General features: G+C 35.8%; 1 protein-coding gene across 2 annotated transcripts in view; it reads right to left on the bottom strand.

Moving 5' to 3' along the window:
- Positions 1–18230: 18230 nt before the first annotated feature.
- elfn1a (extracellular leucine-rich repeat and fibronectin type III domain containing 1a) overlaps positions 18231–25864 on the bottom strand; it is a 71692-nt gene continuing 64058 nt past the window's right edge. For both annotated transcript variants that reach the window (XM_041977412.1, XM_041977420.1), the window contains exon 3: positions 18231–21972. In XM_041977412.1, coding sequence (XP_041833346.1) covers positions 19199–21589 — 2391 coding nt within the window. In that variant the 5' untranslated portion in view covers positions 21590–21972 and the 3' untranslated portion in view covers positions 18231–19198. The remainder of the gene's footprint in view (positions 21973–25864) is intronic.

Raw genomic sequence — 25864 nt, 5'->3', positions numbered from 1 at the left:
AACCATGTAAGATTTTCACATCAGTTAGCTCTATCCTATTGCATAAAATTTCAATATAGTACACATTAGTTTGTGTTTGTAATGTAACAAAATGTGCAAATGTTCAAGGGGCATGAATACTTTTTCAAGACACTGTAGATATAGCTCTATAGAGAGAGGTAGAGAGCTTGTAATATAACATTATTTTGTATTTTAAATATTTTATGTTGTTATATTTAAATGCATTAATTCTGAAGTATACTTTTCTACACTGTCACTACACTGATGTCTTTAATTATGGAGTTTTTTATGCTCTGCTTGTAATGATATGAAGGAGCTTGTATGAGCTTGTATGGTTAAATTTGAATTTAAATTAAAATGTTTAATTCTTTCATTGCACATTTACTGGCTGGCTATTTAAGGTGGATCTCATCTTATTTTTAGCATGGGGGACTGAGTCTGCCCTAGCATGCAATCTCTGGGAGTTGAAAGGTCCTGCTGCAGAGGTTGCCAATCTATTACAGAGCTAATACATACAGGCACACAAACACCTTTACTCTCACATGCCTACAGGCAATTTTGAGTTTTTTTTTCTTTTTTTTTCACCTGAGCTGCATCTCTTTGGACTGTGGGATAAAACCAGAACATACAGAAAACATAAAATCCCAGGTCTAGGTATTACTGTTGAAATCCAGTTGACTTCCTGTAATTCTTGGTTCTTCTTGTTCTTTAGATAATTGCACTTTTCTGTTGTGTTTTATTTATTCATTAATTTTTTTTATTAATTATGCATTTTAATCTCTATAGCTAAATGAAAAATATGATCATTTTTTATCTAAAATATCAACAAAATATGGGAATTCCAGACAACACTTTTACACGTGGCAATGCATTTATTCACAGCCACCTACTGCAGCTATATCCATGCAATTCAGATGTCTGTGCATACCAAGAAATTAAAATGAAGAACAAAGCTCAATTTCATTCAAAATGCATACTGAAACGTAATTCCCTGCTCTGATGCATTTCATTATCTATTCAGCATGTGTGTTGTGGGTAAGTGGGATGCAGAGATGGTTCTATCCAAATAATCACTGTTTTTGTTTTTTACACTTTCTCCTCAAAACTATTTTGTGTTTCCGTGACAAAGCATTTCTTTAGGCTTAAAGATAATAGTGTTCAGTGACATTCAGTGGCAACAGCATGCATTTCTTTTCTAATCCTGTGTGAAGTTTTCATATTCAAAGTGTTTAGAGGAGTAAATGCTAGCAGAAGCAGGTCCAGAGGGATGGCCAGAAGTGGGGGCAGCTGAGTTAGACCACTGTGATTGTGATGCAAGAGGACTAAAGTGTGACACAAAATAACCACAAAGTGTTACAAAGCAGGCAAAGACAAAGACATACATGATCACAAAGATCCAAAAAAAACAACACAACAAAACCAGCTAAAAATCAACAAGTAGGTCCAAAACAATAAAAAATGACAAGGGAATAACATTTGAAACAAAATAAACAGAAATTCCAAACATTTCTTCCATCTGCCCTGATGAGAAATGTGAAGTTGTAAGCCAACAAATCAGACGAGCTCGAAGTGCTAACATGGACATAGAAGAAATAGAAAGAATGCAGTATTTACGTATTTTACCTACAAGCAGATGTAGACAACAAAAAAAGGATGAGATTGTGCTGTGCTTTTCAACTTAAGACGTCACAGTAAAATAAAAAGATCGAATCAAACTGTTAGCAGTGACTTTCCGCACATATTATCTTTCCAGAATCCAAACAAAGAAGTCTAGCTTTGTGCTGGGGACTGATCTATAATACTAATAAATCAAAGGATAAAATGGTAAATGGTCCCTATTTATATAGCGCTTTACTGTACCTGGGATGATACCCAAAGAGCTTTACATTATACATCACATTCACCCATTCACACACTGATGGCGGAAGCTGCCATGCAAGGCGCTCGACCACGACCCATCAGGAGCAATTAGGGGTTCGGTGTCTTGCCCAAGGACATCTCGACATGAACTCAACTTGGCCTAGGATCGAACCGGCAACCCTTGGGTTACAAGACGACCGCTCTACCTTGCTGAGCCACGCCGCCCCGGATAAGAATTAATAAATATTAGAACTTGCTAAAACATTGTTTCCCATCATGGAATAAATACCATATTTAATTCTCATTTGTAATAATTTTATGTGCCCCTCTGTTTGTGTTGCTTTTAAATCACAAGGTATTTCAAATTTTGGCTGATTGCACTTACAAAAAAAAGCTACTGTAATGCATCTGGCAATCATTCCTTACACGGAACAAATACTGTTACTATTAGCAAACACTTCATTAATGCCAATGTAATAGGGGTGTGAATTTAAATGTGAGTACATATTTTTTACCAGTTCAGCAACAGGCTTCAAACCCCATCCTAATCTGCATCAATGAGAAACACAGAAACACAAATCTAACAGTGTGAATCTCTCTCTCTACATATATAACAGCTACATCACATCTGCTATAAATAGAAAGTGTCTCTTTATTGTTACTTTGTGCAGACGCTCCATTCATGTTCATCAGCTTTATTTTTAATCTCCTACTGATGTTGAAGTGCAGACACACAATGATATTTGGATTCATATGTTAAAATCATAGAAGCAAAACAGAAACATTGTGTTTGTGAGGAATGTGTGAAAGCTTCTCCTATGAAAATATGCCACTTCATTCTTTTTTAAATTTAAACAGACACCACATTGGACATGATAATAAATATCTTCTTCCTAAAAATAGATAATAAAATATTCACATAATCATAAATAGGTTTTAGGATAGTATAATGTATATAATGTAATATAGTGTTATAAATGCATTTCTTCAAAATGAAAAGGGTTTTAGGTGCCTGTGTTTACAATTCATAAATAATTTAAATTCTTGCTTAGTTTCTTAGACAACTGCAGTATGCATCACTGCCTCATCCAAGAAAAAAGAAGTACCTCAGGAAGCAGAGAGGTGCTCCCTGGTAAAAGAAAAATAAAATATAATTGCAAAGTAGAAGATTACATGACATCCCTCTACGGACATTGTTGCTGTGACAATTCCCTGCTTTGTGAGGAGTACAAGGTGTGACAGAATAAAATCTTACTTTGTGCAACATTATTACTCAAGATCTTGTAGTGACTCTAAATACAAGTGCAATACATTGTTAAAAAATGCAGTGAACTCCTGCACAGAATGAAAAGTCTTGTGCTTAAAATGTTTTTAAGTGATTTGTTCCCTCAAATAATACAGGCTTCAATGAAATCTTGATTATAGAAAACTACTTTTTAAATTCTGTGTTTGTGATGCTTTATGAACATTTTAATCAGTTCACATCCTAATGAGACATTTTAAAACCTCCATTGCTTTAATTCATGTTACATTCTTTGCTGCTTTCCTGGTTGACTGTGTTCTCTTTTATCTTTATTTATTTTATATTTTATTTATATTTTGGCATACTACCACTAACTGAATAGTGAGAAAAAATTGGCGGGAATATGTAAATATATAAATCGGTACTTGTAGATTGCCTTATTGCCAATGTGCAGGAAAAACAAACAGGCTAATTATTTATGAAGCTCAGTAATGGATTTTTTTACCAGTACACCCACACATATTAAAGAGGATAATGTCCTAAAGAGCCTAGCATTAATTCAAAGTATAGATTGATTTTAAATGTTTGTTTGTATGAAAAAAGCTTCATATTTGCTAAAAAACAAAAAACAAACAAACAAACAAACAAAAAAACAAAACAAAAACAAACAACAACATTATGAACATAGATTCTAGTTTATTTTTCTTATCTATTATCAATAGATTTAGTCAATAGTCAATTATTTGCAGTAGTGATGGTCTCACATGCCAAAAAGGATAATAAAATTCCTTAAATTTAACAGTAAACTAGTTCTTTATTTATTTATTTATTTTACTTTAATTCTGGATGAAAATAAATATGTGGACTGTGTAAAATGAAATAATAGATTTTAAATTAAATTTGTATGATGTGAGTGAATCAAATAAGCAAGGCTCAATGAATATAGAGCAGTATTGATCTGAAGTGAATTATTTACTGCCACAAAGATATACCCACGAGGTTTAGAGCAGATTATCGCAATATTACTTTCCAAAACCTTCAGTTCATGTGGAGTTACCCCTCATATGGTAAGCTTAGTCCTTTTGAAACATTACAAATCCTATCCATCCCTTCTTAGCTTAGGATGTTTCTGATGTCTCATGCCCTCTGCAGTCAGCTATAGATCCAGTCACCTAGCAAAGGGAAACCATTCTAATATAGTACTCTAATTTCTGCCAGTGTTTTAATGCCACATTCCTTTCTGCTTACCTTGCAAAGCAGTTTGATTCTCATGAGGTTGAGCAGTCACAAGACAATCCATCTCATTCAAGTGATCCATTAGTGGTCAAAACACAAAAGTAAAAAGCAATCAGCATCCATCCCTATCAGCTATACTCCAGGTGGAAGGGCGGATGGAGAAAGTTTCCTCATGATGGTGATACTGTAGGTTCTTCATCAAAATGTTTAATAGATAATTAAACAAGATGACCTCATCTGTCAACCCATGTGTTTAAGCTAAGTATTTAACAGTAAACATGTATAAAGAAAGAATGAATATCACAAGTCCCATAACAGAAAGAAAATATGTAATTCTTAAGAATTGGGGTGGTTGAAATGACCTTATCCCAGTCTCCCTCTGCAAATGAGTGGGTGGTCATGTGTGGGTTAAATTCACAGACACACTCTTTATTATCTCCCACAGCTCTGTGTTTGTCTTCCTCAAGCTTGAGTCCTCACAAGATGCTCCTACAGTTTTTGCAGTATGGTGCTGATCATTGTTTATGTTGGAAGAAGCTGTTACTGTTACTGTTTTTTACTGCTATGGTCCAGCTCAATTCCCATCTTAAGACAGAAGGAACTAAAGATTTTGCACATGCAGATGCGCTTACTAGTTCTATATCATTATAGATTAACTCTTTGTGGTCCTGCTCTATCATTTAGAGTTATTTTTTCAGTGATTATAACTCATTTTTTTAAAAACATTTGTCAAATGTTGTCAAATTTGTACCAAAACTATTTTGACCATATATCATTATTATTATCTCAACCGTATGTTTCCAAAGGAAAACAAAATATGCAAGTAAACATTTTTCTCTTCCTTTTTTCTTAGTATGAACTTTAAGGGGTAAACCCACCCAGCTCTTTATAATGTAAATATACAGAATTCAATCAAACTGCAACTTTAAATGAATCTGCACATTACTTGTCTGTAGTGGGATGAATATACACATACTTTTTACACTATATCATGTGACTTTTGTAAATGATACAAGTACTTCCACCACTGCTGAGTGTTATTATCACGGTCTAAGCTATCACCCAATACTAGTTTATCTTTGTAGTTAGTTGCAGTAAGCCCTGTTTATCCCTTTTGTATAGGCTAGTTACGGTAAGCTCAATCCATTCTTAGCTTGGCTTACCCTTTTCCTAATCTGTCTCTCCTTGACCATTTCAGTATCACTGTGTGCCTGTGACAAGCTTCAAAGATGCCAAAGGATGCTCTGACATATACCCATTACTGAAGGATTAAGAGATGTTGTGCATCAACTGCACAACATCTATTTGCTCGTAATTGGCTCTACCAGCCTTAAAGGTAGACTAAGCCATTATTTCCGGTTACTGTTTGTAAACACAGCAGTCAGCGCCCTGTCCTCTGCAGTTCAGCTAACAAGAGTCAGGTGGAACGGTAGTGGCGCCTGATGGACAAGCATCAAAGCAAAAGTTTAAATGAGGGAAATGTAACCTTATTCGTCTGATCTTTCGGAGTGGAAACATTCAACAGCACCTATTAACATGTTCACACCTCCACACACTGGACAGAGAGCAAGAAGGAGAAATATTTAGTATTGTAAATATGCTGAAAGACAATACACTGATACAGCTTTTTGTGTGTTGAAGAGTGCTATTACCTATGATTTCAGTGGTTAGCAAATTCATAAAAGCAACAAGAGGGACATAATGAAAGTCTAAAGGGTTTTATCTTTCAGAAGAAGACATTTTTTTTCTTTCATTTATTCAGCGTCCTCACGTTTGTATTCTACTATGATCAGATGAATCTCTGTTTGGCTGAAAAAAACAAAAAAAAAACAGGAAAAGAACAGTGGATCTAAGAAGAGAGGAAGAGACAGGTTGGCTCATTATCGCCAGAAGCAAAAGTTCTGTGAAACAAAAGTCATGTGGTCTGTGTGGGCACATGTCTCCTGTTTTCTAGTGTATGCAGACTCTTTGATTTGCGCTCACTTTTATATCTTAATGAGCCATTCAGCCTCTCCTGTACCACATGTAGTGTGCTTAGCAGTTCCTCCTTCCTTCACTGGCAGCGGTGTTGACTGCTGGTCCTTGTGACCTGCCTCTGAACATCACTCATTTGAAGGATCATTCACTTGCTCTGCTTGGCGATCACTGGGGTTTTGGTCTTGAGCTGCTGTGCTGCGTATTAATGAGTGGGTTCTGGGTCTCTTTGGCTTCAGAAACATCCATCAGCATAAAGCTACTTTAACAAGAGTGAAGAGTTCCAGTCCATCAACAGAGGTGCTCATAGATCATAGGCTTCACCCCCCTTTGGTAAATAAATGATAAATATAACCACAATGCTCTTTCTTAGGCAATCAGTCATTTTCTGTGGCTACATCTGAATATGAAATGCTGTGAATGAAGTACTTGGATCATTTAGGTAAGTTAGGTGGAGCTAGTTAGATTATCTTAGGGTTGAGTTTGGGTTTGCCGTTTCGTTTTTGCTTGGTGGCTGGTTTAGGAAAAGATTGTGGTTAGGTTTAAACTTCACATTGATAAACACTTCATATCTTGGTGTGAAAATACACCATGTATTTTAAACCTTACTCTAACGACCTGCCTAGGGCACTTATGGAGGAAAATTTTGCGTAGGACAGATTCATTAGTAGTGCCTCAAAAAACAAAAAGAAAAATGAAGAAAAATTGAAGCGTTTTTATATATTAAAAAGGCTTAAAAAGGCATAAAAAAAAAAAGTTATAGTTTTAAATTACAAAATGGTCCAATGGCAGACGTCTCTTCTCAGGCTCAGTGACCTCACTCATAGTAATGTTGTTCCTTTTTTTTTTGTTTGTTTGTTTTCTTCTTCTTCTTCTTTTTCCATTTATGGAACAGAAATTCCTTTGCAATCACTTACATTTGAATAAATTAATAACTGAAGTATAGGATTCTAAAATATCCAAATCTATAATGTAGACTATATTCATAACAAAAGTACAATTGGATTTAAATTCTCTATTATTTGTATTGTTGCATAGTTTACATATTTAGTACATTTTTGTTTCCATTTTGCAATCTATACCTGTCAAACATTGTAAACTGTTATTTTGTAATAACAATTGGATTGGATAATTGGATAATAATTGGATTTTTACAATATTGTTTGAGTTTAGCTGGAAGATTAGTTCTCTTTTTTTCTTTTCCCATTTTTCATGCAATTTGTTTTATTTGTTCTTCATATCTTACATGCCCTTATGTGTCTTTATTCACTTTATTCTCAGAATCAGACAAGTATAATAACTTCCAAACTGTGATTAGTGTTAGTAACACCTGCTTTCCACAAAGTATAGATTTATTATTTTAGAAATTGCAGGCTAATTCTTTTCACCTGAAGTTATTAAATGATTTCTTCACCCTCCAAAGCAGCTCTATGAACTCAGTCTATTAATTAAACCAGCTATTGGAGCTTTGATCTTAGGAGTTGATATCATGTTTGAGCCGGCTGCAGATGCTCTACTCTTAGTCCATCACCCATATCCAATTAGAGACTGAATTTGTCAAGAACAGGCGAACTTTAGTGTTTCCTCCTTTCAAATACTGTAACTCGTTGATGTAGAGCTCTGCAGACAGCTGATTAATCCATTCTGCTTGAGATGGAGGATCTCCTAGGCTGAACTTTTTTGAAAGATAACAGGAAGGGTACTTATGTGTAAAAAGCAACTTATCTTTCAGTGAACACTTCATATCACACACTTTCTTTCTTTTAGTGGTTTATGTTCCCTTGTGTGGCCACAACTGAACATGATCTAATAGGTTTTAACAATATCCCTTTTCCAGAGAAGAAAGATCATGACAAAATCTGTCTAAGGATTAGATACTTTGTTTCCCAAAACAAATTTAATTAAGCTCGCCCTAAACCTTTTATCAGTGCATTGCATTCTGTGTTTTATTTATTTTATTGCAAGTTAACTGAGAAAAGGAAACAGCAATTTGTTGTTTGTTGTGGACTGTTAGTTCATAATAGAGAATTCATCTCAAAGAAAAAGATACAGATAGGCAGTATTTATGCTAAAGCTTTGTCGCTTCTTAAAAATGTGCATTCGATTCTGCAAACCACTGCAAAGCAGCCCACCCAAAATTTTCCATGCCAGTCTCTATCTATAAATAGTTGAGAGTTGCTTTAGTGTCTTGATCCAGACCAACATGTCCCACATGAACTTTATTTACTGCTTGTCTTGTGTTAATTAATTGAATATAATGACTCTCCTAGATCAGTCTCTCATGTTTTTGTTTATCCCTAAAACGATTTTTAGTATAGTAAAATGAAGATTTTGAAGGTCTAACAAATTTCGCCGAAGCTACTAAATCATTATTAATATTTGAATTTTAATCAGTGACTTAGTGATTTTAATCAGGTCTGTGCTTCCAGCATGCAAAGATAAAAGGAGGAATTCGGGGTGGAGTCTGTGTAATGTCTGCCTTAATTCCTCTGTTGTTCAGTAAAAACAACAAATCAAAGCTGACACCTTCCACAGTCTCTCCCGCTCATTTCCCTCCAGGCTGGCCAAACTAGCAAACTGCAATGGAAAGGCAGAAAAAGAAGCACTACAAACAAGCTATTGATAACTGTGGTGAATCGGGCAAAGTACACCTATATGGTCAATTCTCTGTTGCACTTTACAGGGAAGTAGTTATGAGTAGTTCCAGATGGTTTACAATAAATGAGAGGCTGCTTGTTGATGGACTCCCTTCTGTCTTAGACCTATTTCTCTGAGGAATTACCAGATGAAGAAGTAAAATTTGTGAGATACGTTTAAAAAGCTTAACGTGCAAAGTCGTCCAATGCACTTTTTTAAATGGCCTGCATTATCTGTTTTTATTGACTTGCAATATTTTCTTTTAAACAAAGCAACACTGACTTCACCTTTATTGTGATGTTTTTATCTTTTGTGATGCTTGAGAATCGAATAGTAAATGCAGTAAATGCTTAAGGTTTGTGCAAAAAATGTATGTCTGTATTTGTCATATTTTAGCATCGGAAATATCATCTCTACACTCAATATGTTTAAATGATGCTTTACAAAACAAAACAAAGATGTCCAATGCACCATTCAGCATGGTACCAATTTGCCATCAAATAGACTTTTTCTTTTTTTTTGTGTGTGTGTGTGTGTATTTCATTGGTGTAATGGGTCAGCCACAAAAAGCTCAATAATAATAAACCTCAGCTTCACTACATGGGTGCATATATATTTATTTAACTTATTGAAAAAAGTAAGGGAAAGTGCATTTGGTTGATTATATCTCTCACCTTTAATGTTACAAATTCATGTTGTATTATATATTGTTGGAAAGCCTGATTATTCATCTTTACAGGTATAACTTGTAAAAATTGTGCATCAGTGGGATGAATTGAATAGCTAAACCAGTGGGTGGTGGCCCCAAAATATGTGCCAAAAAACACTGCAATATTCTCCTGTTTTGAGATTTAAGTGCTGCTAGATGTGTTGAAGTCCAATATAAATAGTACCTGACTGGCACATAATGTAGCATTTCTCAATCCTTGTCCTCAGGACCCACTGCACTGCTTGTATTAGAGGTCACCCTACATTGACACACCTGAATGAAATTAATGGCTCATTAACAGACTTGTAAAGGATCTGCTGATGAAGTTCGCTCATCTAAATCAGGTGTGTTGGAATAAGAACACAACATGCAGGGCAGTGGGACCTGAGTAGACACAGCTTCAATAAATAAGTAATTGATTAGCATGTAGGATTACTTCGGGCTTGTATTTCAAATAGAAAATGTCAAACTAGCTTACAACATTCACCACTCAGCTAACTTATAATAAAAATAAATCATTTTCTAAATTTATTTATGTTTTTTCCAAATATTTGGGGGGTGGGGTGGGGGTGTGTAATGCTAAAGTAACAAAAAAGAGCGCTAGATGTCAGCTGATAATGATTTATTGATTATTTGTCATGTTGACGCCTCAATAATGAATGATTGCCGATACCCAAAAAGTAATAAAACACTGCAACAGACCATCTTCTAGTTGCAGCTCAATGTAAATACTGGCTCTGCATCTGTTCAGGGATGTCTAAACTTGGTCCTATTGTAGACACAGGAGCTGATAATTTCTTCCCCATCTGAGTCTCCCTCATTCATTTGCTGGAGTATAGCCAAAGCTTATTCTGCATTCATTCTAATGCTTCTGTTAATTTTTTTCTTATCATGTTTTGTTATGCAATGTTAGTTTGTCTGTCTGTTTGCCACATAACTCAAAAAAACAGGGATGAATTTTAATAACATTTTTGGGAATAAAACAATAAGGAACAAGTGATTACATTTTGGGGGTCATCCAGATCACCGTCTGCATCCAGGAATTTTTGCCATTATAGCTTCTAACCACTCAGATAATACCCAATATAAATAAATAAATAAATAACACAAGATGACATCATGACAGATGTTAAAATCCAATATTATTTGACCTGGATCATGTTGATATTTTGGAACTGGTGATCCAGAAGATTAGAAGTATAAGGGGTACTGGGTGGGCTACTGGGGTTTTACTTAGTAACCCTATGGCTTAGTGGAGGTCTGCGCTCTCTGAGTGTTTCTAGTGTATTATGCTACAGCAGGAAAACAGATTCAACAAAATACAAGAGTCTGCAGAAGTTGTTTTTACAATTCATTCTTCCTCCAAGAGTATTTCTACTCTATTAAAGGTCTTGGCCCAGACCCTTCCCAGCCAATCCTTGCTAGTGCTGAGTGTGTGGACAGTGCATGCATGAAAACAGTGTGAAGTAGTCTAAACTAACTCTCACCACAATAAGACTGCAGCTAGTTAGACTAGACCCTAAACTAACCTTCGTCTGGAGTCAGACTGGGTCCTGCAGAGTCTTCATAAACAAACTTTGAGCGGTATCTGTCTCGGATTACTCTCTAATTAAACTTAGCCTTTGCATTAATATGAATCATAGCAATGATATAAAGATAATGTAAAAATGATCAGCACATACATTTTCCTAACAATAAAATCCCATCCCTGTACCAGTAGTGGATCAGTCTAGCATGTACAACATGCCCTAGCTAACTCCACGTGTTTTCAATGAGGTTAATGTCTGAACTCAAAACAAGCCATTCCATCCTTTCCACCCCCAAATTCTGTAGGTACTCTGTTGGTGATCCTGTCTCTGTTGGTGATCCTGGAGGATGGAGTTGGCTCTCAGAATGTGTAGATATGGGATTGCCATTGGCTCCAGAATCTAATAATTAAGTGCCAGTCATACATATATGACTTGAACACACTTGGCAGCACATGAATCTCAAAACAAGAATGTATACCAACAGGAGGATATTGCAGAGAATTTTGGAACATATTTTGGAGGCATTACCCACTGTTTGAGCTATTTTGTTCATCCCACAGAAATACAATCTATCTAGATTTATCAAGCTTTCCAACAATCAATAATACAATACAGTATTAATGGGGGAGAAATTATCAAATAAACACAAATATCCTTACTTTTTCTGCTAAGTTAATATTGAGCTATTTCCACAAGAAACATGTATTAATTTGAGTTAAAATCTAATTGAATTGAATTTGATTTAATTTAAAAAAATGGTATCTTACTTCAAATCCTGTTTCTAACATGCTACATTCTCCTAAACTGTACAGTACTCATAGCCCAAGTAAATGCAATTTTTAAAATAAAATATAAATAAATAAATAAAATGTGTGCAAGCTTTACCACAAAATATAGTCATTCTCACATCTCTGCAATAAGGACTGAGATGAATTTGCTAGGCAAGTAAGTTTCAGTTTTCCATGAATGTGTGTCTTCAGCAAAAGAATAAAGTTCACATCAACCCTACCTAAGTCAGCAATGTGTGAGAACTCTTGTTCAGGAGCTACAGATTTGACTTGTCCGACTGCAAAACAAATGTTTTCCATTAACCTCTAAAATGGGAATTCCAAACATACCTGTGACTAAAAAAACCATGAAAGGTGCAGTCATTTCTGTATCTTTGCAGAGCTGCAGCATTGATGTCTCAATGTTCTCAGCTTTGTTTTGTTTTAACCAAACTATAAATATGAACTATAAATGTTGGCTTCTGTCAAGTGTATATTCTTCTCACAAATATCTCATTTCTTATCCATTTAATAAGTTCTTTACTCACAGAAGAGAAACGTTTTTAAACTGAACATGCAAAACCAGCAGGATGATCCAGAATATACAAGGTAGGTTATTAAGAAGCTTAATTCATCACTCAGTGCTGCTGTCATTACTACATTAATCACATTAAAAAGTGTGACAAGGTTTGCATGGAGAATCAAAATGAGCCTGACAAGCATGACCAACTTGAAAGGAAAAGAGGTGTTTTTAGGGGAGGGTTCACATTAATGCATCATTTGCATCTGTACAAGTCCACCAGATTTGGAAAGAAATTTTTAGCCTTTGTAAAATAATGAGCTGCAAGATGGTTCAGGGTTTGCTGAAAAAAAAGAAAAAAAAGACATGACTTCTTAAACAAAACAAACAAACAAAAAAAAAGAAAAAAAACAAGGTGTAGGAACATATTTAATTTGTGGCATGTTTGATATAATTAGATAGCAGCATAAATTTATTAAGTTTAATGGGGGTTTTCCAAGATGGAGCATTCATGTGGAACACAGTCTCACAAAACACATCTGGAGCTTATATACAGTACATGTGGGATCTAAAGGATTGTTAAATCTCTATTTTAATGTGTTTCTTTTTTCTCATCAGAAACTTTTCATGACCATTTCATAGGTTATTTTCATGACAGCATTGACCCTCTGCCTAGTTTTAAAGCAGCTGTTGCTCCCATTTCGGCCCCTGTCCTCACCAAAAAACAAAAAAAAATTCACTACTGTAAAAGTGCATCCGAGCTGGAATGTCCACCCAAACATAATAAGCAATAATGAGTTATACTGTAAAATATGTTGTAAAAAGTATTTACCTGATGGGCTTTGTATGAACCTCTTTGGTGAGGGCTTGAATGCAACAAATGTCCATTTATATACAAATTCTGCACTAAAGCTTTAATGCCTGCTTCACTCCTAAAACATAGCACGTGCAAACTGTGATGATTTTTATTTGGTACCCATGATAACAGTGCTGACTGGCTGCATGAAACACATATCTGAACTACAGTATAATGGAGCCATGCTGTAGCTAGAAAACATCTAAGGTTTGGCATAGTGCATATTTTTTACCCATGAAGTAATTATCATATCGATTTCATTTCAGCAACAATACATTTTTCATATAGTTTCAGTGTAAAGAACATACTGTATGTCACAGTTATTAGATACAGCTATGATGGGGCTTGTTGATGATTTATATTTAATTTTGGCAACAGAAAATGTGTATGTATCTGCTTCTTGAGTCACGTCGTTCATCCATACACAGAACTCTATGTATTTAAGCCCATTAGCAAAGAGACATTGTGTTAAAAGTCCTGCACCAAACCAGAAAGGTTGTTTGTGTGAATGTGCAGCAACTCGTCAAAGTACAAGACTGCACTAAAGACTATTCTTAACAGTCAACTAATATTTGTTAGTCAGCAAAAGAGTTATGTTTCACAATGAGGGATGCAGATTGAATGTTTACAGCACTGTTTCAGTCTATAGCTGAAGCAACAGACTCAAGCAGACGTTGTCAGTGGCAACAAAACGAAGGGAGACGCGGCATTATTTCACTTCACTGGACAACAAAGTTATTGCACATTATGTGGGATGAAGCCAGCTTACCATGGATCTACCAAATGAGGACTCACTTACAGAAGCAGAGATCAGCAATGCTCGACTATTATTCTTTAATTGTTATCGAGGTGAAGAGTTCATTTTCTTGCTAGCTTGAGATAACAAGGACCATTTTCTCATAATAACTGGATAATTTATCTTGTTATCTCGAGAAAATTAAGCTTGTTTTCTTCAAATTTGCTTATTTTATTTATTTATGTAGCACATTTAAACAACTTCAGTTGACCAAAGTGCTTCACAATACCAACTGTAGTCAATAAATACATAAAACACAAATAAAAAATAAAAATGTTGAAATAAAATCATAATTTTTATTTATAATTTTTCCTAGCAATTGAAGGCCAGGAAGAAGACATGGGTTTTCAGTCTAGACTTAAACTGACCTACAGAATGAGAGGAGCTGACAGACAGAGGGAGGCTGTTCTACAGTCTGAGTGAGGCCATGAAGAAGGCTCTATCCCCTCTATTTTAGCCTGGCTTTAAGGACAATCAACAGGAGCTGGTTAGCTGACCTCAAGACTCTGGGTGGAGTGTAGGGCTGCAACAACTCATTCAAATAAGATGGACCCTTAGTGTGCAAACACTTAAAAACAATCAATAAAACCTTAAATTTGACACAAAAACAGACAGGAAGCCAATGTAAGGGAGATATGTTCATGCCTCTTAGTTTAAGTCAGTAGGCAGGTTGCAGCATTTTTTATGCTCTGTAGATCCAACCCAACATACAAAACATTACAATAATACCAGACGCAAAGTTACAAATACGTGGATTGCTCTTTCAAAATCAGCCCGAAAAAGATAGGATTTGATTATCTTGAAATAAGAAGATGATTAAGGTGGGCTCAAAAAGTATTTCTGTGTTACACCTGATTTCATTGATCAAAATAGACCCATGACAGCTGATGGGAGGGGCTACGGTCATGGTTTATATATGTAATTCTGTGAAAGAGTGATTGGTAAAACTAATATTCAGACACGTCATAATTTGTCAAACCTGATAGAAGTACAATCAGATGTATTGATCATTGATGGATGTTCCTTAATCAGATGTTGGCTTGCATCCGTTGCTAGAAACCAGCACTGCGCCCAATAGGGCACAACCACAATCAATAAAATCCAAAATCATTTTTTATTTTAGTGTACATATTTAATTTTTTCTTATTTTTATAATCCTTATATAATAACAACAAGTTTTCTGGGGAAAAGCTGTGTGGAGTTTGCATGTTGTCCCTGTCTTTGCATGGGTTCTCTTCTGGCTTCCTCCCACAGTCCAAAGACATGCATGCTAGGCTCATTTAAGTCTGTAAATTCAAGCAAGGAATAAGTGTGAGTTTCTCTGTGTTGGTTCTGTGATGGTCTAGGAACAGCTCCAGTTCCTATCTGACCCTGCATTTGAATAATCGGTTATCTCGAGAAAAGAAAGTTTGTTTTCTCAAGGTAACGAGATAAATTATCTCGTAATCACTAACTAAACCATCACAAAAATGTTGCACTTCAGGAGCAAAAAGACTAGATGGAAAGACAAAACATGACTGGTCTAAATGCTCGAGTTCTGAGGGTATGTAGCTCTCCTGATACTGCATGTGCCTCATATATGCAGTTGGCCGTGGTTGGAGCCCTGGTCTGAGGCCTTTTCCTGCATGACACCCCTCTCTGTCTTAAATCCCTTTTTCTGATTTTTGTTTTTTCTTTTAAATCTTGTGAATGGGAAGAGCACAAATGAATTATCACATCATTACTAATCAATTTTAAAAGTCATTTAAATGTCCGTTCATGTTACAATTTATGACTTCATGGCATTGTATAACCATGCCATTTCTGCTACATTCCATGTAGTTCATTTGCATGTTGCACTTTTTGAATGTCATCTAGAGGGCCTTTAGGAAACGAACCTAAAGGGTAAAGTAGCTTGACAGAAATCCATACATTAGTCATAATAAAGATACTGAGTGTATACCATATGTGCACCCTTAACTTTATTTCACAGTACTTTGTCTGAAAGCAGATAACATAGTATTAAGAAATTAAATAATAATAATAATAATGATAATAATAATAATAATAATAATAATAATAATAACATTTTGTGCTCTTATTTGTTTTGATGCACTCAAATAACAACTGTTGATCTTTCTAAAGGTTTTATCAACACTTTAAACTATTATTAGACACAGAAGTGCTACAATATGCAGTATAAAAACATGTTGCTAAGTAGCTAAATGAACTAGAACCCTGACAGCTCTCAGAAGATACAGAAATGCTCTTATAAAAATAACAAATGGAGACGCAAGAACAGTATCAACATTGGAAATGAAATAAAAGGAAATTTACTCTTGTACACAAATTCGAAAATCTTAAGGCGGTTAACATATTAAGTGAGACAATCCAGTTAACACTGAACATGGTGCTTACATAAGACATTCACATCAGGCTCATGAATGTTTCATTTCACATTAATGAATAATAAAAGTGTCACGACACACATGCATGAGATGGACAATATTATGACAAAAAACAAAAACACAAATAAATACCTGCAATTATAGTTTACTTAAAGAACATTTTCATCTGCTCAGCTCACAATCAGACCCCAGACTGAGCTGTATATATATATATCACTACTTTTCTGTCCTTCTTTCGTGTTGTCTGATTAATAAGCATAACAGAATGTCAGTTCTACCACTGGTGGAGAAATAGTTAAAGTTTCTTAAAAAAAAAAAAAAAAAAAAAAAAACTGCAACTGAAAACATAATGTTTATCCTAGTTTAACAGTAGAAAATTTAGAAATATTTCAGCTGAAGCATCCTCTATATGTCACGTTATGATTGCTTCTCCAACCAGCACAGTTTGTTTTATTTGAATGTAATGAATTTTTACATTTGTCTGATTTGGAAAGGTTAAGGAATCAAGTGGAGCTGAAACAGATGAAATATTAGTGATGTACGTGAAGTATGTGAATAGAGTTTTATAAAAGTGGCAGACAAACACAAAAGGTTTTTGTGGAGCAATGTGGAAAGTTCAGCACCTCAAAATAATAAACAAATGCCATATTTCCACATTTGGAAAAATTTTCTCCTTGGCTCTCCTTGATGGGATGTTGTGTCCTCTTCTTCAGCACTGCTTAGTGGTCCAGACTGGAGAACTGGTGCCACCAACTTTTATCTTTAAGAAAAAAAACACTTATCATAACAGTAATTAAAAGAAGTGTGCATTATTTTCTTTCCAGCTTTTCAGATTTGATAAAAATCTAAGCGAAAGACCAGTTGCTATACTTAGAATTGATTGTATATTTCCTCCAGATTTATTCTTTATATTTGCAATAATGACTTAAAAATGACTGATGTCAAGTAAAAGTGTGTGACAAAAAAGATGTGTTTTTTAATAAACCCAAATCCTACTTAAACAATACATCTTTACATTGTTACAATTATTTTGATTAGTAACAGATTAGATATTTATCACTCATTCGTAAATATGTGATGAATCATCATGAGCCTGGTTGGAATAAAGTATATAAACATCTTAAAAAGGAAACAAAATCATCAATTATTATATATAATAAAAAAAAAAGAAAAAGTATCATGATATACAAATTCACAGCCAGTAAGTCAGAGGATTCAGTTTCACATTCTCAAATTTTACTCTAGTAATGTTGATATTCGCCTGGTAATAAGCTTTCATAATATACAAAAAGACTGAGCAGCCTAAGCAGATAAAAATAACATTAAACCTCTCAGCAAGCAACAAGGCCCATCTGAATAACAAACTACTTTCCTCCATTTATTGATTCACCAAGTATGCAATATAATACACTGGAAGAAATATTGAAGCAAGATAAAAAACCAAAAACACAGTCGGTAATAGCATGAAATAAATATTTCCTTGAAAATATACATAAAAGCTGCCATAGACATGTCAGAAGATGTATCTGTTTACATTCATCCATCGGGCTCCCCTGCAGGGCTGAGCAGCTGTCTGTGTACTGAAGCAACAAGTGACAAAGTACAGCTGCCTTCCCTTTGAAGTACTAGTGATTAATAATAGGCTTCCATATATTATCCTGATACTATACTTTTCATATATATATATATATATATATATATATATATATATATATATTAGGGAATTTCTAATAGAATAAAAACTACATGGACTTCCTGTTGTATATTAATACGACCTCCCCAGGCTGTGCAGGAGTATTGTAAACATTTCACCATTTTTTTTTTTTTTTTTTTGTTTTTGTTTTTGTTTTCTACTTTGGTACTAAAAATACAAATGTTGGTTGGTGAAACCGATGAAAGAGACGCTTATCACACCCTGAACTATACTGCACTTTTGCCAGCAGGAAGTGTGTCAGGATCCATCCATTGAATACTGCACAGTGGGATTCAGGGCACTACAAACTGAATCCATCTGAATCATGTAAAAGCTTTTAAAAAAGAAAAAAAAATTTTAAAAACAAACAAACAAACCAAAAAAATTAATAAAATAAAAAAAAAGAACAGGCGGTAATGGTAGAAATGACTAAATGCTCCCACAGGTTTACAGTAAGACTTGCTGTTCTTTAGTAACCAAGATAATCTCAAAGAACAGCGCTCCATTTAATAAACCTGATTCATCCACTAATACTTCACCATTTACACAGCAAACATTTCAAATATAGAAACCCATATCTGTACAATTTTGAATTAAATATATGCAAGGAGGGAAGAAAAGTGTTCTGTTATAATGGGTCCAGATAGTTCTTCAAAAAATATTGAGGTTTCAGTATCTTCATATTGTAGTTTCATATTACACAACAGCAAATCCACTATCACAGGACTTGGCCATGCGATACGCAAAAACCTATTATCCATTTTAACATATTTATTATTAATTTGTAATACCTTTTTTTCCTGATGATTTTTTTACATAAAATGACAAATTTAAAGAATCTTCACCCATTTTCTTCCCAGTCAAAATAGAATGTGACACACGTGAATGAGTTGTTGAATATGATTTGGAAGAATCCACTAATTCAGTTGCCAGATGAGGTTCCTGTGTCACTTCTGCAACGTCGGGTCCACTTTAAAAACAGCTAAATGAGTTAAGATTTATGTTGGGCTGAAACTCCTTTCCAGTAGTCTAAAATATCATGCAGGTCCTCATCCTTTGCAAACTGGACTTTCTTACGCAGAGCATGCCCCGCAGCCATGTACTCCTCATCTTTATGCCGTTTCCGGTGGAGTTTGAATCTCTCCCAGATGCTGTGTGAAGGTTTGCAGTAGTATTCAGGACTGGAGGAGTAGCTTAGATTGTGGTACTGAGATGGCATCTGGGAATATGCTAAGTCTCTGGAGCGGGAGTGAGTAAGGGGCTCCAACAACTTGTGGCTGTCAGGTCCTTCAAGCTCCTCTATCTGAGCATCGGGATATGAGTGCCGGTGGTCACTGTACTGGCGGATTTTCTCTGCCTCAGCCCTCAGGATGGCAGCAGCGGGTGTTACAGTGAGGATGGTCTCTCGACTTGGGGAAGTTTTCTCTATGTACTTGGATTCAGAGCGATAAGGCCTTGGGCTTCGCATAGGCCCCCCTGTGGCAGTACTGGGCCTCTTTGGCGAGACATCAGCCGTTCGATGCCTCTGCAGGGAGTGGTGGTAGCTGTCCTTATACACTGGGGTTAGAAGGCCAGATTTACTCTGCGGGTGCTCTGATATCAGCACAAGCTGGGGCTCTGCAGTGGACACTGCTCCAGATTTCCCCCCTTGAAAAGATGTAGATTCTGTCTTTAGAGCATCTATACAATTGTTAATTATCTGATTCACTTTATCCACCTCTTTTGCAATTGTGGAAATCTCTGCCACTGATCCCTGACTGTTCCCAGCCATACCCATACCCATACCCATGCTCATGCCCATGCCCATATCACACTCCCTGCGCTCATGATGGTCCATACTTCGCACATCCATGTAATTTCCCTTAATCATTTTTGGAGTATCACTTATCTCCTGAAATTTGTACTGCTCCATTTCACCTGGTAAGTATGGCATGCGAGCCATGCTGTCCCCAGCCAACAACTGCTTCTGAGACATTCGAGATATAGTCCCACCTTCTAGTTCCTGTCCATACTTAAGTTCCATTATATTTTTCTTCAGACTGCCTGATTTTTTGTGCTTTTCATCTTGTTGACGCTTTCTTCGCAAGCAGTAGTAAACAATCCCCAGAAAAATCACCATGCCAAAGAGGCATCCTAAAATTGTCATAATGTAGTGAGTAGCAGTTGCATTGTTCACATTTCTGTCTTTTCCGTTCCGAGGGCCAGTGGAGATTGTCAGACAAGTATGATTGTGTCGAAGAGAATTACGTATTGAAGCAACACAATATGTGTAGTTGGTTTGGGGTTTAAGGTTTTTTAGCTCAATGTCCTCCTGTATGTCTTTCAGGTTTTGGATATCTGTGAAAAAGCTATTGTTGTAAAGAACCAGGATGTACATTTTCTTGAAGGGATGGGGAATCTGAACTGAGATGGTGGCACCTGTGTTTGTTACTTGCTTCACTTTCATCAAAGGGGCTACTTGGACGTCGTTTTCAGTTGTACTGATTGTAATGTCTTCTGGTTCTGTGCCTGAGGGACAGTCTTCCATCCCACATAGAGTTGAGTCAGGTGGTAGTGTTGTAGATTCTATCGAAATGGGGATAAATGGGGTCACGTAGTCATCAGTACAGACAGTAGTAAGCATGTGAAGCGCATTTCGATAAATTGGATTATTAGGGTTCTGGCTCAGTAAACTATAACCCGATACGCCAGGTGGGGAGTCGCAGACCATTCGCTCATTCGTCCGGTTTGGGAAAACTGAGAGCCATTTCACAAATCCTAGCAACTCACATGAGCAGTTAAAAGGGTTTGTGTACAGCTCGCAAGTTGTAAGTTTGGTTAAACTGGTAAATGTGGATCCGTCTAACTGCTGGATTCGGTTCATGGAGAGATCAATGTTCTCTATGTTGGGGCATTCCCAAAAGGCATTAGGTGTCACAGTCTCAATCAGGTTTGCCTGGAGGTAGAGGTACTGCAGCTTTCCTAAACCCCGGAGGATCCCCTCTGTTAGGTTCCGCAACTTGTTGAAGCCCATCTGAAGGACTTGTAAGTTAAACTGAGCAGAAAAGGCCCCGTCCTCTATGTATGAGATTTCATTCTTGGTCAAGTTCAGGTAGGTCAAGTTGGCAAAGCGACTAAGAGCAGAATAGTGGATACTTTTGATTTTGTTCTCATTCAAACGAAGGTCCACAATGGTGCTGTTTATATGCTGTGGGATGGCCTCATAAGGTGGTTGGTTTTGGCTACAAATAGCAAGCCATACAAAGCCCTTTTCACCCTCAATTAACCAGCAGTCGCCACTGACTCGACGGATTTGAGTCAAATATACAATGGCTACAGACCAAAACAAGGCACTCATCACCATGCCTAAGCTGCAGGCCATTGGTGCTTCTCTGAAAGTCATGAGCTGGGCCAAAAAATGATAGGTAGGTGATACCACTGTTGTTTCAGTACCTCTTACACAAACCTGTCAGAGAATCAGCTGGGTATTCAACTGCTCTCAGAGCCAGAAACAGTCCTTTAATATGTCCCCTCTTCATTGATGCATGGATGATGATGGATAATGTCCCCATGTACAAATCTGAAAAATGCTGGGTTTCTTTCTTTAGTTTCTTTTATTGTGATTTGCCTGCATTGAACTTCTTGCAGTGTCCAAAAAGAGATGTCACTATCTTAGCTTGACTTGTGCTTGTTTCCTCAGAGGCTACCATCATTAAATGGTTTCAACTTGGTGATTCTGCCAGTTCCCTCCTTCCTCTGTCTCTTGCATGTGCACAGATGAATAACCTGGAACATAGAGAGAAGAGCACAAAGCTGACATTAAGCCCACTTCATCAAACTTCAAAAACATATTTATGTTGCATGTGTTAGTACTAAAATGTTATACTCCAACAGAGGATACATGTTTACTCAAGCCCTCCTTGTTTGTCCTCTACCAATTATTTTGTACACAGTTTAAGAGGTGTTTGCAGCCCCTGTGGCAGACTGCTATTAAAGGAAACTGTTGGCCAATTACCACTTGACAGGCTGAGAAAAGCAGGGTCCCTGTTTTCACACCATTAACCTGAGGACTGTCAGACAGGAAGCCAATGTTAAGAAGCTACATTAAATCACACATTCAGCACCATGTAAAGTGACAACTTGGATCAATCTATTTAGCATTTTCCTCAAAAATCCTTTATGCGTAAAGTAAAATCTTTTTGAGAACTGGATTATATAAATGATGGGAATCATTGACAAGGTGCTGTTTTGTCATGAATTTGACCAAAATCATCTAAAATGATGTCCACACTAACGCACTAAAGCTACTAGAACTGTTACAGTGTGATAAAATCCAGTAAAACTGATGAAAAGTTAACAAATAAAACATTCATTTTGTTTTCAGTGTTTATTTTATTTTATTAATTTTTTTGGTATGATTTTTTTATTTTTAGGTAGAAAAAAAAAAAAAAAAATGAGAGAACGCCACACAAGTGTGTGGGCACCCCGAGGTATTGACTTACAATCAATGAAAAATCCAGTAATGCACAATTCTAAGCTTTGTAAACGTTCTCAACACTGTGCACCAACAATGAAACAATGAGCTACTATAAACTCTTCTAAGCTGCTGCATTAAAATAACACAGCAAGCTTGAGTAAGATAATGTTGGGTAAGAAATGCAAGTAATGGTAATTAAAAGGAAAAGTGGGGGTTTAAAATGAACATGAAAACATTTCTATAATGTCAGTAAAAGTAATATATTTTTTATTTATTTATTCTGAAATTCTATAATCTTTTAAATGTATTATCCTTATAAGATAATATCGTATAAAATTGTGTTTGAAGCAGTTAAACAAGTAGCACATAAATGGCTTTTTGAGGACTTTTACATGTGGTTTGTCAGTTTTCTTTTACGTTAGAAGCTCCTTTAGAACCACAAGATACTTGACTATCAATTACATGTAGGAAAGAAAATAAATTAACAGTACATAAATGTTCACAGCCTCCATCTGTAATAAAAGCTGCATTCAACTGTCGTTTTCCAGAGCATTAGAATTAGCTTGACAGAATGCTTACATTTGTGATATCTCCTTAAAATAAGCTAATAGTAGTTTGCTGAGTTACTACTGAGATTGAAAAAAATAGCAAATATTTCTTAAGAGGACTTTCATGTTATTTGGAAAGTTTAGATTTTAAACCATTACTGATAAAGTAATGGAAGGTTATTTGGACAAAGCAGGCATTTATTCTGCCACAACTTTCAGCATTCAGCTGCTAGCTTGCAAGGTAACGGACGCACCACATACAAACCCATACCTATAGAGTATCTATATCTAAAACACACACACACCTACACACACAAACACACACAAACACAACACAACATAACTGATGTAAAAGAGTATAGTAGCCTCAAAGCCTGACACAGACCAGAAAAATCTTGCTAGCTTAAATTGGATATTAGTTGCTGATATTACAATGAGGATCTTGTACAACTTTTACAGTCAAACACCAGCACGTACGTAAAGGTGTGTTGTATTGCTGACATATTTTGTGTTTAATTTGTAATCAGTGTTTAATTGCTGTTAAGTGTAGATACTCAACCACACAGAGCTCAGGCAACAGTGATTCTGTATTACATTCCCATTCCCTCATTATCTCAGCCTTCATTACAGCATTAAACTGCTGGAGGGTCAGTGTTCTGCTGCTGACAGGAAAATGAAAAATGCTGCCTGCTGCACAGGTATGCAGTTGTGACTGAAAGACTGCAATCACCATTAACAACATGTTATTTCAAGTAATCTACTAAAATGATGTTAACAAGCAGCAAATAGGTGTTTGTGCTTAATTACAGACTGAGTTATGTTTTTATAGAAATGGGATTGCTTATCTGCAATGTTGTCAGATGAACAATTTCATTCATAGGTATCTAGATGTTTCCCAATGCCTCTACATAATGCATTTTATTAAGTCTAAACTCAGTTTATAAGACTAGTTAGATGATTTCTGATTGCTGATTGAACTGATTGCTTTCTTTTACTCTTTAGAACTTGTTAGTGATCATTTTAATTAAAGTATCAAATGTAGCCTAAATAAATTATCTTAATTAAAATGCTGTTTGTACTTTGTTTAAGAAGTTAATAGAATACAGACAAGCTTAGGGGACATAAGAAGCTAATTTTGCACATTAAAGGACATGCCTCTTTAAAACAGAGATAATCACACTGCTGAAAGAGAGTAAATGTGACACATCATGACAAAGGGAATACACTTCAAACTGAAACCAGAGATGCCACCAAGGATCTAAAGACCATTCATGTTGTTGTTTGACCTTTGTGTGAGTTTATCAAATTACAGTAACATTAATATTGTAGTTAAGCTGGTCACATTCAGGGGTAGGTACAGGTTCACGTCTACATTTGATCATAATCCTTAATTTAACATATTTGTCTGTTATTAGGATCAGCTGGTGACCACAAGTAGCTCTGAGAACCAGTTTTCCTGATAGCAGGATAGTTCCTGATTCCTCACAGATGAGCCTTTTGCTCTGGGTCACTCTGCAACCCTAAAAAACTGCCCCCTACAAATTTTAGACAAACATGCATTCAAGTGCTGTTAATTTGATTTGGCAGTTTTTTTTTCCCTGATTGCATATAGAATAGAATAGAATAGAATAGAATAGAATAGAATAGAATAGAATAGAATAGAATAGAATATATGTATAATTGCATATCACAATATTTTTTATTTTCTTTATTTATTTATTTTTTTTATTTTATTTTTATGTGTATATATTTTGTAGATTGTTTGACTATGTCTAAGTTGTAGATAGGTGTCTGGAGTGGATGGTATGCATACCAAGCTCTGGACAGTAACACCAGAGATCAGTTCTGCTTTCTTAGCTGTGTTGTAAGATTTAAGCATTAAAATCCACATCTTAAGGTCAGAGGCAGAGAATGGTTAGACAGTATTGGCTGTGTTAGTCTTTAAATAAGATCACATCTTGGCTGTGGTGATTGCACTACAACGGTTTTTACCCATGCAGTAGGAGATAGATGCTGAAATGTATATCATACATATTTCATATGCTGCTGTTGGCATCCTGTGCCTAGTGCTCACCACTTAGCTGTGTGACATCCCTTTTGGTCCACACATTTTATGTTCAGCTGATCTTAAAATTTAAACAAAAATCTACAGGACACAAGATCTTTATGCAGCAAGCTACAGTATATGTTACAACTAGGAGAAATACATCCTTAGCCAAGACCCTTGGCAAATCCTACAATATTAAGAAACTTAATGGGGCATTTGGTCCAGCTCCCGACCAAAGCTCATGAGAGCTGCCCAGGTGCTTTTTAAATATCCATGCTGAGATGTAAACAAAATGGATAATTGGATAATTCATGAACTTCAGAATAACAGATAAAATTAGAGTAATTCTGCCACATGCTATCAGTTATCAGGCGTACCAGCTCTGAATTGTGCCCAACAGCAAACAGGCACAGTATGCTGATAAACTGATGCTTGAACATTGATATTGTAATCTGAGGCTTTGTGTGTTTTACATAGATTTGAGTTGGGCCAAATGGTGAAACTGTTTGCCCATCCAGTGCCTATAGAGTTGCGTTTTTGTGCTCAATATTTCAGAAGCCTACAATAAATAATGTAAATGTTTACACTATCAACTCTTTTTCTGTT

Source organism: Melanotaenia boesemani, chromosome 2 (genome assembly GCF_017639745.1).
Source record: "Melanotaenia boesemani isolate fMelBoe1 chromosome 2, fMelBoe1.pri, whole genome shotgun sequence".
In the NCBI taxonomy this organism is placed as follows: Eukaryota; Metazoa; Chordata; class Actinopteri; order Atheriniformes; family Melanotaeniidae; genus Melanotaenia; species Melanotaenia boesemani.
This window is presented reverse-complemented; position numbering and strand designations above follow the sequence as displayed.